Below are 13,863 nucleotides of genomic sequence, written 5' to 3'. Positions count from 1 at the left end.
CAGATGAGGAACTGAGGCAAACATGGTTTTGTGTCTTGTCCAGAGTTACACAGCTAGGAAGTGTCTGAAGTCAGAATTCAACTGAGGTCTTCCTAACTCCAAGGCCCAGTGCTCTATCCACTAACCCACCTAAGTGCTTCTTAACAGGTGAAGTGTCCCTATTTAATTCATTTAAATTCTTTGAAAGTAGAGATCTTCCCTTGCTGGATCTTCTAGTTGCCCTGAGGGACTATAAAGATAAATAAAATGTGATTCATGCTCAGGAGAAATTTTCAGATTTGTTTTTTTAACAAGTACTGTGTCCAGTATCTCTATCGTTTGAAAAAATGATTTCCTAGGGGAAATTCTTTTTCTTAATCTAGGGTTAATTAAATCTTTCACTACTTGCACTCAGAATTTCATCTCTCAGAGTATCCTCTACTTCAGCCACAGGTTCCCACATAACCATTTAGAAAGCTCATCTCCTCCATGTCAGGGATATATTTTCTTCAGTCAAAAAAAGTGCTTTTTCAACTGAGAACTTCAGAGGTGTCTTCCCATCTTTGTACTTCAGGCAATGTTTCATTCTTCCTCCACCATTTTCTATGGTCTAATGTTGAAAAATCTTTAGCTTCATTAACAAAGACAGCCTGGAAGAAGTTTGCAAAATACTTTTGGACACAATACTTTTGGACTTGTGGATTAGAAAATCGTACCTCTGAGTAGCATTCACTTACTGTTAAATAGTAGCTAAAGTGAATCTGCTTCTTAGCCTGGCACCTGCCAGTTTTCTTACATGACTGAATGGCTTTTTACTGCTAAGCTTTCCCAGAAGAGATTCAAGCCTTTATTCTTATACTTTAGAATTACTGATGAATAGGTAATTAATGTACCTTAGGTACCTTAGCCCTTAAGGATCTGGATCTTGGGGCAAGAGAGTTTTCAAAAACTATCCCTAATACTATAGTGTATATGTGTCCATTAACTCAATTTCAGCAGTAGCTCTTTGAGAACTTAGATTTTCATCACTTTCTTCCATATTTGATTTTTATATTTCCTATAAGTACATTTTGATATCAAGTCCTGTCAATACTCCCTTCACAGTATTTAACACCTGATTTTCTGGATTGTTGCAATAGCCTTTTGGTTTTTCTTTCTCGTCTCCCCCATCTAGTCCATCTTCCGCCATTTAGCTACCAAAGCTATTTTTCGAAGGACAGCTCTGACTATGAACTTCCACCCCCATCCCACCTCCAGGATCAAAAACATAAGCTCCTCTGTTGGATTTGCAAAGTGTTTTACAACCTGACCCCTTTCTATCTTTTGAGATTCCTTGCTTGTGTTCCCTATCATGTATTCTTTCTTTGATTCAATGTTACTGACCTCATAGGACACTCTGTATCTCATGCCCAGGCATTTTCACTGGTTGTCTCTCATATCTGGAATTCTTTTCCTTCTCAACTTTATCTTCGGCTTCTCTAGGTTCTTTCAAGTTGTAGTAAAAAGTCCCATCTTCTACATCTAAAGAAGCCTTTCCAGCTCCCCCTTAATTATAATGGTTTTTTCTTCTCTTGATTATCTCTACTTTATCCCATATAAACCTTGTTTGTATATTTTCATATTGTTCTCTTCATTAGACTGAGCTCCCAAAGAGCAAAAATCCTTTGTATTTCTTTGTATCCCCAGTACTTGGCATCGTACCTGGCACATGGTGGGCACTTAATAAATGGTTATTGGTTGACTATTACTATTTCTGGCACATCTTTCTTTGCCTATACAATGGGTTTGTTGTACCTGCTTATAAGAGAAGGAATCACTTCTCCCAGAATGGAGTCCTTTGGAAGCAAAACTAGATTTGAGGAAAATTTTACCTGGTCCTAGAAACCAGGCCTTCTCACACAAAAATAACCATATGTGTTGACAGACTGGTACAAAATACTGCCCTTCCTCATAAGGTAAAAGTGGAGGACCTAGGACTTGGTTTGCCTTAATGGTGAGTTGGATGCCATTATATTTGATTATTTAAGATTTTTCCTCAGAGGAAGCAGTTGCTGAAACTATTTTCTCTTGCTAAATGACATTTTCCCCATTAGTATTTCACACTGTCCATTTGTTTCATCATTCACAGTTGACATTTCTTCCATTGATGTGGTTCAGAACTGTTTTGGCCAAAAAAACTCATCACCAGGTCATCAATCTTTTGGTGATATGCTTTGCAAGAATTAGCTAGTTGAGTCCTCAGAGACACACAGCCCACCCCCAGATCCAAACTCCAACTTGGGGTAAGAAAGTACTGCTATAACTTAAGCTTCGCCATCATAGCCTTCAAGAATTCAGAGCCATTTATTTTCCCACCATGAGGAAACATCAAATTAAGTCTTTAGTTAAAGAAAAAAAGCTCATTCTCCTTCTATCTATAGCATTCTGAGCTAGCCATTCTTTACACAATTTACTATTACCTTCCTTGATCTTCACACTAGATTAGTGATGTACATCATATAGCATAGAAAGGACAAAAACCCTTTCAGATCAAAATCTATCAGAATTATGGATACCCTCTCCCCAAAAAGATATTCTAAGAATTTGGAAATATAGTAAACCGTAAGTGTACCACCAACAATAATTAGTAATGGGACTTCCTAAGATACTCTGTTGTGCCAGTGTTCTGGTTCCATTATTAAATTCCTGGACTGATGAAGATGGCAGCCTCCAATCACCTTTGTCCTAGACAAGGAAAAAGAAACTATGATAAACTCAACTCCTAAGTTGTATGTAAACCAATAAGTATCGTCAAACCATTTTTGCTTAAGAGTTCAAAGGAAGCAACGTGATTTCTGGGTTACAGTGGTCAAAGATTAGCCCTTTTTTCAAAGTATAACTGAGCAGCTGTTTCAAGGACTATGCAGAGCAGCAATCTAGTTTGATTACAATTTTAAAAGAATTTTTATCTTTGTTGTGGTTAAAAAGAATCAAGAATACTATGTGCTTATAAGCATGTAGAAAAATTTTATTGTGGCTACTAAGAAAATATGTTTTGCATATCTTCACAGGTATAATGGGTATCATATTGCTTTCCTTCTCAATGGGCAGTGAAGGGCTGGAAGAAGGGACATTATTTAGAACTCAAAAAAATGACTTTAAAAGTTTTAAATTATGTTTGTAAAACTGCATTTGGTGGAATCATTAACCTTCTGTTTTTACTTAACTTTCAGGGAGAAAAGGAACAGCCTGTATTTGCATTATCTGGACTACGATGGGGATCCTTCAGAGATGCAGGAGTCAAAGTTAGCAAGTAATGTAGTATTATTTTTACAAATATGGGATTTTTATCCCCTTATATTCTTCTTAGGATTTTCATTGAGTGCTATGATCATAGTTTTTAAAAAAGATTCTATTCATTTAGAGTTTTAGAGATACAGTACTTCATTCATTTCATGACTTTTTTCATGCTGTTTGGCAGATTTCTCAGTTGTTTGTTTTTTTTTTTTTTTTTTAATTAGGAGATAGAGGTTATTTTTGTAGAGGCTGGCCATTCTTAATGCAAAGAGGATTAGGAGAGTTTTTACACTGGATTGATGGTGTTTGAGGAAGGCAATAGATTCATTGTTTAAATACAAGTTTTCTGAGGATGAGAGTATTTAAATTTGGGGCCATGACCATGTTTTTAGGGCCTGGTTGGCCACAAGAAAAGCGCTTCATAAGTTTTGTTTCTATATTGATGGGTGGGAGGGCTTCTTCAAAAGAAGTATTCCTTTTATTGCATTGAGAAAGCAAGGGATTTGTTTGGTCATATAATAGCATATCATAGAAATAAACTGGGAGTATTGCTGACCTCTCAAGGAAAATGAATTCATTTCTGGAGATCTCATCATCAGGGACTATGAATTGTTACAGTGAGTCAATAAACATTGCTAAGTATTTGCTTTGTGCTCAATTCTGGGGGAGATAAAAACAAAGCTAAGATATAGCCAATCCTCATATTGCTTATTGTGTAGTAGGGAGATAGAGCTCAAACAAAAAGAATTATACAATATTGAATGAAAGTGCAAAACATAGTGGCATAAGAGGTCCTGCCAGCTGATGATGTTACAGATCAGATGATCAGGAAAGGCTTCATGGAAGAAGTGATGTTTGAACTGAGCTTTGAATGAATATTTTTCAAGAAACAAAAATTCCAAGCCGGAGAAAGAACATGAAGAAAGACGTGAAAATGGGAGAGTATTTTCAGGAAAAAGAGTATTCCAATTTTGTTGAGTCAGTCATAGGGATAACATGGGAAAATGAAGATCTATGCCAAAATATCAAGGGTCTCAAAACCAGGTAACCCAAGTATGAATTTTATTCTATCTGCAATAGGGATCTGCTGAAGATTTTATTTTTTTATTCTTCATTTAATGAATACCAACCAAAAAAGGAATATTTACCTTAATAAAGCAGAACAGAAAAAGAGGGTTATATCTGAAACTAAGAATCTTCATTACATATAGCTTGTTGTTTAAGTTTATAATAATTCAAAATCACTTCCAAAGCAGTCTGTATTTCCTTAGAAAATTTGTTTTTTAATGTATTAAAAAAAAATTTGGTAATTCTTTCCTTTTAAAAAAATGTCTATTTTTAGCTCTCCTCTCTTCCTACCCACCAACCTCTCTTTAAAAAAAAGAAAGAAAGAAAGAAACATTATTCATATAACATTGAATGCAAATCCACATATTTGTGCATTTGTCTGTGCTAAGACACACGCACACACAAGTATGTCATTCTAAACCCAGAATAGACCTTCCCACTTTCAGGAGGTAAGGGTTTGATACTTCATCATAAGTCTTGCAGTATCGGGTGATTACAGCAATTACCAGTTATCATAAGTCTTTCATATTTGTTATTACTGTATGAATTGTCTTGGTTCTGCTGACTTTACTGGGCATAAGTTCATACTCGTTTTCCCAGATTTTTTTCAACCATTCCTTTTGTCATTTCTTATGATACAATAACATTGCCCAAAAGTTTTTTGACATGGCCAAATCCATGCAAATGAAAGCTGCTTTCTTTCTTTTTTTTTAAATGGCCTTTTAATCCTGAGCTTTCTATTTACAGTATAATTTTATTGAATAAAATGTAAACAACTTCCTGTTTTTCCTCTCATGTATTATTACCAACTCATTTTGCTCCTGTTTATCTTTGTAATTACACGTTCTTTTCTGATCATCTCTCTCTTATTTAGTTAAGAATTTTCTCCCTCCTCCACTCATAGTTATAAAACATCTCCTTCCTTTGTCATCTAATTTTTAATGTATTCATTTGTAACATATTGTAGCTTAACATAGTTGTCTAAAGTGAGTGTTCTTAACTTATGTGTGTCACAGACTTTTTTGGCAATCAGTTTATCAGCCTCTGGACCCCTTTTCAGAATAATGTTTTTAAAATGCATAAAATAAAATACATAAGATTAAAAATGAAATGAATTATGTTGAAACATAAGTACCAAATACATCAAATTCACAAATCCCAGGATTAACACTCCAAATTTAGACTTATTTCTTCATTTCTTCTTCTGCTTTCTTTTTAGCTCCTCCCTCCTCCCTCCCCCCGGCCCAGTAATTTTTGTTTATCTATAGAGTAACTGTACACATTATTAACTGTAATAGTTAATGTCCCTGGCTTTATCAAACACTCTCCTACTATATTTGATTGTTTCCAGATATTGACAATCTGATTTCTTTCAATGGTCAGCTTTTATGTTTTTTTTTTTGTTTGTTTGTTTTTTAACAAAGACTAAACCTCTTGATGATTATATCTTAACAATATAGCTTGAGATCTGGTATTGCTAGGTTCTCCCTGTTGGGATTGGGAAAGGAACCCCAAAAGTTTGGGGTCATAGGCCAATGTTGAGAGGTGTCTCAAAGGAATTTGTAGTCTTGAACCCATTTCCTGGCAAAGTTTTATTGTAATTATAACGCCATTACAAGAGGACTAAATTCCAAGAGAATTAGCAGAGTACTAAGAGAGAGAGAGCGAGAGAGAGCGAGAGAGAGCGAGAGAGAGAGAGAGAGAGAGAGAGAGAGAGAGAGAGAGAAAGAGAGAGAGAGAGAGAGAGAGAGGGAGAGAGAGAGAGAGGGGAGGGACCCCCTTTATCTAGCTTGCTATCACTGACATGTGATTCTATTGCCCAGTGTTGGACAAGGAGTGGTTGTCTCAGAAGTTTGGTTCTCACTTGACCAATGGATTATTACTTTTATCTCAGAAGTTTAGTCTGAAGGACTATTCTAAGGCCAAAAGCTATTTGCAGTCAGCAGTGATTTGAGGAGTGGTCTATTCAGAATCAGACAGATTATTGTTCTTAGATTGGGAGTGTGGGAAGCTGAGGCAAACTCGAAAGCCAGAAGATTTAGGATTAATGACTTACTGTTAGAACAGAAACCCACCCCCCTAAAATTAGGGGACTTCAAAGTCATTGCTGTGTCCCTAGAAATTATATATCACTACCTCCTAATTTGAAGACTGAATCCGAGAGCTGATTCTTTAACACAAAGAGATTGAAGGTGCATAACAGTCTTTCCTTTTGAGACAAAGAAAAGCATGAAGGTAATACACCAAGAAGACAATAATCCTAAGTGTATGCAGTGAATTATTCCATAAAAAAAATTCAATTTACATCTACATATGACAGGCTCCTTTGAATTTACACCCAGCCTTTGGGGGATGGACAGTTCCTCTGAGCTACTGACACACCCTGCCCAAACCAACCAAACAATAGTATTTAATCCTTATACATCTTGGTGCTTCATCCCAGTTCTTTTTAAAAGGCCATCTTCCCAGGACACTAGATAGTTTTTTTAGAATTAACTAGATTGTCCTTCCCCAAGGTTCATAGTATCTTAGTCTTTTTATGGAGGACTCACTCGATATTACCAAAGGAAAATGTGAGAACTCTTAGGACTTGAACTGTTCAAAGGGAAATGGGAGCCTTAAATTCTCACAATCCAAGTCACCCAGGTGGCTCACTAATTCTTGCAAAGGGAAAGTCTTCTTGATGAGGTTTTAGTGGCAGAAAAGTTGTTGTGGGAGAATCTCCTTTTGATTGGAGGTTCAGGTCCTTGTGACAGAATTCATGAACCCAAAATATTAATGGCAAAAATGGAAGTTTGTTGGATGAGAAGGGGGGGGGGGGGGCGGATTTGCTTTAAAAAAAGGCCCAGCCTGGGAAAAACCCCCTCTCGTAGACTTCCCGGAGCCTGAGAGACCAGGAAACTCCCTTCTTTTACAGATCAACTTGACCCACTTGTGTGGCTCAGAATGGTGAGTGGTCACCATTTAATAAAAAGCTGGAAAGATCTTTTAGGAACAAAACATAAGTTTATTGTACGTTCTTGCAAGAAGCGGGCATCCCTCCTGTGAAGCAAGCAATCAAAAGGAGGAGACACCTTTTGGGATGGGTTTTACCACCACTGACTATCATCCTCATTGTCTGAGGATCTTACATTCTAAAGTTTACATGGGAACTACCCAAGAAATTGGCCTTGGCCAATAAGTACATAGTTGCCCATATTTGATGGAAGTAGGGAGAAAATAATGTCATGGGAAGGGGACTTAGGTGTGCCCTTGAATCAATGCTCAAAGAAAGACCTTCAGGCCTACTCCAGTTCTTAAGTAGATGAAGCCTTACTCGATTTTCATAACTGTCTTGAAAGATCTCACCTCATCTCATTCACACTTAAAATCTGTCCTTCCCTCATCAGTTTCTTGCCCTACCTGAGTTGGGCACTTACCTGACCAATTTTAAATTTTTCTCAGATGGCTTATCTTTGCTAGCCCTCTTCCATTTTTGCTTTCTCTGAATGTCTCTCCGGGAATTTACCTGATTGGAGCAGGAATTCTTGAGCCAAGTCTAAAGATCACTGGAGAACTCTCCAGAGAGCTCCTGCCCAAGGATTCAGTATAGGAGAGACCCCTCATGAACAGGAAATATCCCAGAATGAGCCCTCAAAACTGTGCAGGACAGTGACCCTTACCCAAATTAAAATCTCAAGATAAAAAGAAAAAATTTATTATGATCTCGTGACAAAGGCCAACTCCCAACAGACAAGGTCAGTAGAGAGTCCAAAGCACAAACTGCAAAACACAAGATTAAATAAAGCCTAAATGCAGAAGCCCCCTACACACACCCTTTTCTCTCATTGTCTGGGAAGTCCAGGCTTATATTGTAAATGAGGAAATCTATCCCACAAACAAAGCAATACTAGTAAATAACAAACTCTTAATTTAAATTTCCCTAGTGAACTGCTAAACAAGCAGATATTCTTGGATGAGAGAATTGTTACCTGAATTGCCACAGCCATCATCACTTTTAAAAGAAGTGCTTAAATGCTGATTAAGAGGTGGGAGTGAGGGGGAGATTGGGGAGAAAGGGGGTGAAATGTTCATCCTAGATAAACAAAATTAACTATTACAAAGTCTCAAGTCACAATTAGGGAATAGTTCAAGGCCACTTTGTCATGAGAAGTCTTCACTCAGTTTATCCCATTCTGGAGGCTTTTTGAGAAATATTTGAGATTGTGCAGATGCCAAGATGCATTAATCACTAATGGAGTGCAGGCAGCTCAGCACTGATAGAAATGTCCTCCAGACTTGGCTGGGAATGCAGCCATCTTCTGTCTGGTGACAGCTGCCTGATGCTTTAGCATGCTGCTTGATATGCAGTTTAACATCTTAAATGGGACTGGCCACTGCCTGAAGTGCTCTGGAAAGAAACAAGGGGACAGAAGTGTTCCCTAGCCTAATAGAGAACTGTGTAGTACCAAGTCACAGCTGCTGGGATGTGTGGGCATCTGGCAGTTTAGAAGAAAAGGTTACCTGTTTTGTGTGAAGGGCTGAAACTCTTGAGTCAATGCACTAAGGTCGGACAATGGAGTATTGAGGCTAATTACCGATTGGACAATACTCTATAAGAATGTGCTTGGAAAATGGCCCTTCCCACTATCCTGTGCTGGCTCAATTGTTTGGTATATACAGAGAATTGTGGGAGGGACTAGGAGGTGCAGGGAGACTAGCCAGGGTCACTTCTGCAAGAGAGACGAAGAGGTGAGGTCGCAGAGATCCTACGGGTGATCCTGTGCATCCACTCTCTTCACTTCTACCACTAAAGACCAAGAATAAAGACTTTTGCTTATCCTGACTCCGGCTGATTCTAAGGTACTCAGGGTGCTAACGTGGTCGCCACAGTTTTGCAGTTGAAGAAATAGAATTTTTTGTAGGAAGCAAACTACATAACTTAGAGAATTTACCTATTGAAGAATAGAAAAAAAGGTCAGCCTTATCAGTGGGAATCAAATCATTCTGATTATAAACTTTAATAACTTTCCTTTCCCTAACAATCAAGTTTTAACTTCTCTTTCTAACTTTGAATTGGAGGTGATGTTAAAAAATTCCCCCATGGGAGGGAATGGAGGGGGGGGGGAATAATTTGGAAAAATGAATACAAGGGATAATATTATTTAAAAAAAAAATTACTCATGCATATATACTGTGAAAAGAAAAAAGATAAAAGATTCCCCCATAATATGGTCCTATTCTACTTGCCTGATCTTGTCTCTTAATATTCCTCAATGATCTATAAATTTCTTAAAGGCAAATTATTTTTGTGTGGATTTAGTTCCTTGCATATGGTAACACTTAACTGTTAACCACATTGAATATGTATACTTGTTTCTGACTTATACTCTGGTTTTTCTTACACCTTGATTGTTTCTGATTTTCTCTCCTGCTCTTTCCCCTCCCCCCAAGCTATAGTGCTCTCTGAGCATCTCTTCTATATTCTAGGCCTGCCTCTGGTTTCTCTTCTCCTTTAAGCCTTTCCCAGTAATTTAGAGCTTATTTTACCCTTTTCTTCTTGAAATCTTTGGCCCTTGATGTTCGTACCATTTATCTAGATACTAGATTATATTCTTTTAATACTTTTATCATGTAGTGGGATTTGTAGGGATCCCAAAATGTTGTTACTCGCCAAACAAGGTTGGGGTCACATACTAAGTAAGGAGTCAACTAAGAGTGAAACAAGGAGCTATTTATTTCTTTCAGCCAACCAGGGCAAATTCTAAGAGGAGACAGACAGATGCCTACTCTGACCATGACTTAAGAGGCTCCTTGTATACAGAATTTTAGGACAGTTTTCATAAGTTAAACATTATTTAAAGTTATGTCATATGAAACACAAGAAAGCTTCTTATTAAAACACTGGTTGTTATACAAAACGAACAGTGAGAAAATGTGTATTCTTTGCTGTTGGAGGTGGATGAGTGATGTGAATTCTAAACGAGCTCATTCTTTCTCCTTTGTCAAAAATAATGTAAATGCTAAAACAAGCCCATCCTGTTCCTATTATCAGCCATAATTGCACACAAAAGAAGGTCATTTTCCTTAGACTGTCTTGTTAAAATATTTTAGACATTCTCAGGATTCTCATTATATGCTCGTCTAGTGACTTACTCATGTAGACACAGCATGAGTATTCCCTAGCTTTTCCCCAACTCTTCCCTAACTCCCTCGATCCTGCCCTTACACTCCCCCTTCTCTCCTCCCCAGCTTTTAAGTCACTCCACTCAAACTCATGTGGCAAAAATAAAAATGATCTTTGGATTTTGTCCTTAACCTTTTTAGCTCTCCCAAACAGCTCTCCCACTTTACTTCATAAGGTCATTATTGACTGAATATAGCTGTTCTCACTTAAATCAAAGAAATCTGCTTGTTGGACTGGACAGAGAGGAGAACTTTCTGAAGGATTCTAGAATGCTCCACCCTCAGTAATTAAGTCTTTTGGTTTCTGTGACACATGAGAATGAAACTATGAAGGATACTAGTTGCTGCTGTTTGCAATGAACCCAAGTCTTTTTTTTTTTTTTCACATGTTTTTCAGTGTCCTCTATTTTATGTATTGTATCTCCCTGACATGATTATAAATTCCTTCAAGTATGAGATCAAGTCACTTATTTTTCTTGGATCCTATAGCATTTGTCATAATTCTGGGCAATATTAGGAGCCTGGTAAATATATGTTGAATTGTAAGGCAGATAATGTGGAGAAGCCAGTTGTTTTTTAGACCTTAATATAAATATATAAGGTAATACTTTGAGTGCTTCTTAAACCTTGTTGCTGACTACTTCTTCCCTGTAAATCGTCATATAAAAATTTACTATTTACATACCACTTTAATTATAACTCAGTCCCCCATATCTGCACATTAGTACTAGCAGCACTAGTCCTAATGGGCTTGTCTTCCTCTACAAAGATATTACTGTGTTAGATTCTTACTAAGTGCTAATGAGATAATGAGATATTAGGTTTTTACTAAGTGCTAAGTCGGTACTTGACAATTCTCTAGTTCTGATCTTTACTGGGAGTTTTACTTCTGTGAACTCCTGGGGAGAGAAATATACCACAAGGCAGAGAGACACACTGACCCCAAAGGAAGGCAGCCAGACATGGGATGGCTCATAAGTAGATTTTATAGGGTGTAACGTGCTGTCGTCTCCAGAAACTGCCGATCGTTCTCTGGTCTAGAGGAGAGACTTCTTCCTTCAGAGAGCCGCCTTAAGTCTGGCCCAGACTAGACTCTCCATCTTCAGCCAATTAACTTGCTCCTCCTAAGCATGCAAGCTCCTCCCCAGGAGTTATCTCATTATCTCATTAGCACTTAGCAAGAACCTGTTAGGATTACTAGGTGAGAACTCAGGTTGTCTGGACAGTGACAAGGTGAGAATTCAGGTTGTCTGGACAATTACAAGGTGAGAACTCAGGTTGACTTGACAGTTCTCTGGCTCAGACCTTTGGCTTGGGCCTTTAAAGGGAGTTTACACCTTAGGAATTCTAAGAGGAGCAAGCTCATTGGTTGAAGTGGTTCTTCTCAGAAGCCCTTGCATTAAACCATGCCCATTCTCTGGGAGGATAAAAGAGGCAACATTGGGCCTAGACAAGCAGTCTGCCTGGGGAAGGACAAGAGCTGGAGGAGATTCAGAGCCAGGATTCAGGAAGAAGAAGAGGCTGGCTGGAGGCTCCAGAAGCCTCCCAAGAAACCTGCTCATAGAGGAAAAGATCATACAGAAAAGAAACCTCCTCCCAGAGAAGGATCACAACTGAGAGACGACCAGACCCTCACAATTTAAGAATATTACACCTAACATTTCCTTTCTTTTGATTTAGAACATAGGGTGGTCATGACCTTGAAACATAAATCCATCAATATGGGAGGCATTACACATAATTACATAGATTACATAAACACATAGTAACATAGTAACATAACATGCTAGAAGTATGCAACAAATAACATGATCAAATAATCATAAATTGAGAATTTATAAATGTCCATTGTCCATTAGTCTCATCTTGTGTTAGGAAGTCCAATGATTCCTGCTGGTTTTAAAGTTCTTTAACAGTCTTCTTATCAGCCATGCTCTTTCAGGGTCAGATATTTCTTAGATCTTCTCCTTTGTTTTGAGGTCTTTCTCTTTTTCTGTCTCTCTCTGATGGACAAGGCGAATACGACTCGTTGGCACCCATCTGATTCCTTCTCCTGCTGAAGAAATACAAGCAAACCCTCTCTCCCAGGCAGTTAACCTATCTAATTTCCTTCTATTTACCACTTCCTAAATCTCTTCTCATCATCTGGCAATTACATTGGAGTTGTTTGCACTGGATACAGCCCTGTTGGTTTAAAAGGCCTGTATTCTCCCCAAGTGTAATCCATTTTTGCAATCTGATTGCCTTTTGGCTCACTTATCAGGTAATCCCTTTCTGCCATGTGATTGCTTTTCTGCTGGTTGATCACATCAGAGACCTGACCTTCTAAAGGCTCTTTGGGTGTGACACCAGCTGCCATCATGCCCCAAGTCTTTTTTGCCTGGGGCCCTGGACCTGGGCCCCTCATCTTATTTCCCTGAATTATTCTACATTCTGATGCTCAATGGAGTCCTCTGTTGCATTTTGGACATGGGGTTTTAGGTCTTCTTTCACCCTGTCTTCTCACTCTATCTCCATATTTACACTGAGCTCTTCGATGTCCAATTTTTCCACATTGTAAACATCACTGAGTTTCTCCAGAAGTCCCTTGCCAGCAGGGACCCTGTCTTTCCACGTTCATCATAGTCTGGGTATAAAAAGCATTTGTTCCCACTGTAGCACAGCGTCTTATGATCTCCTCTAAAGGAGCATCTTTGTCTAATCCCCATATAATTCTTTTGCAAATCTCATTGGCATTTTCCTTAGCCAAATGTCTGGTCATTATTTCTGTAGCTGCATTTTCTCCAATAGTTCTTCTAACAGCAGTTTGCAAACGTCCCAAAAAATCCGCAAAAGGTTCATTGGGACCTTGCTCTATTTTAGTGAAAGCCTCTCCTCGATCTTTCTGTCCAGGGAGGACACCCCAAGCTTTTATTGCAGCCTTAGCAATTTGCTTATACACTGTCATGGGATATTTAACCTGTTCTGAATTCTCTCCATACTGACCTTCACCAGCTAAGTGCTCAAAAGTGAATTTTGTGTTAACTCCTATTTCCAAATTGCATTTGACTTGGATTTTACATAATTCATGAAACTCCGCAAGCCATAACAAATTTTGTCCAGGTTCTAGACATGTCCTTGCTATGGATTTCCAACCGTTCGGGGTTAGGACTTCATAAGACAAACCATCTAGTAACATTTTAACATAAGCTGATGTAGCCCCATAAAGGATAAAACCTTTTTTCAAATCTTTAATTTTATTCAAATCTAAAGGTGCATATCTTCTCATTTTTTGACCTACAGAGTCAGTGTCTTCAATCACAGGATATGCATGTATAAAATCACTTATATCCTTTCCTTCTCTCTTAGCCTTAACCAATGCTTTTTCTAATCTTG

At 38.1% G+C, this 13,863-nt stretch overlaps 1 protein-coding gene across 2 annotated transcripts in view; it reads left to right on the top strand.

Moving 5' to 3' along the window:
• Window positions 1–13,863, top strand: part of AGK (acylglycerol kinase) — an 86,018-nt gene that overhangs the window by 57,843 nt on the left and 14,312 nt on the right. For both annotated transcript variants that reach the window (XM_074267723.1, XM_074267722.1), the window contains exon 10: window positions 3,192–3,271. In XM_074267723.1, the coding sequence (XP_074123824.1) occupies window positions 3,192–3,271 (80 nt within the window). The remainder of the gene's footprint in view (window positions 1–3,191; window positions 3,272–13,863) is intronic.

The sequence above is a fragment of the Sminthopsis crassicaudata genome, chromosome 5 (assembly GCF_048593235.1).
Source record: "Sminthopsis crassicaudata isolate SCR6 chromosome 5, ASM4859323v1, whole genome shotgun sequence".
In the NCBI taxonomy this organism is placed as follows: domain Eukaryota; kingdom Metazoa; phylum Chordata; class Mammalia; order Dasyuromorphia; family Dasyuridae; genus Sminthopsis; species Sminthopsis crassicaudata.
This window is presented reverse-complemented; position numbering and strand designations above follow the sequence as displayed.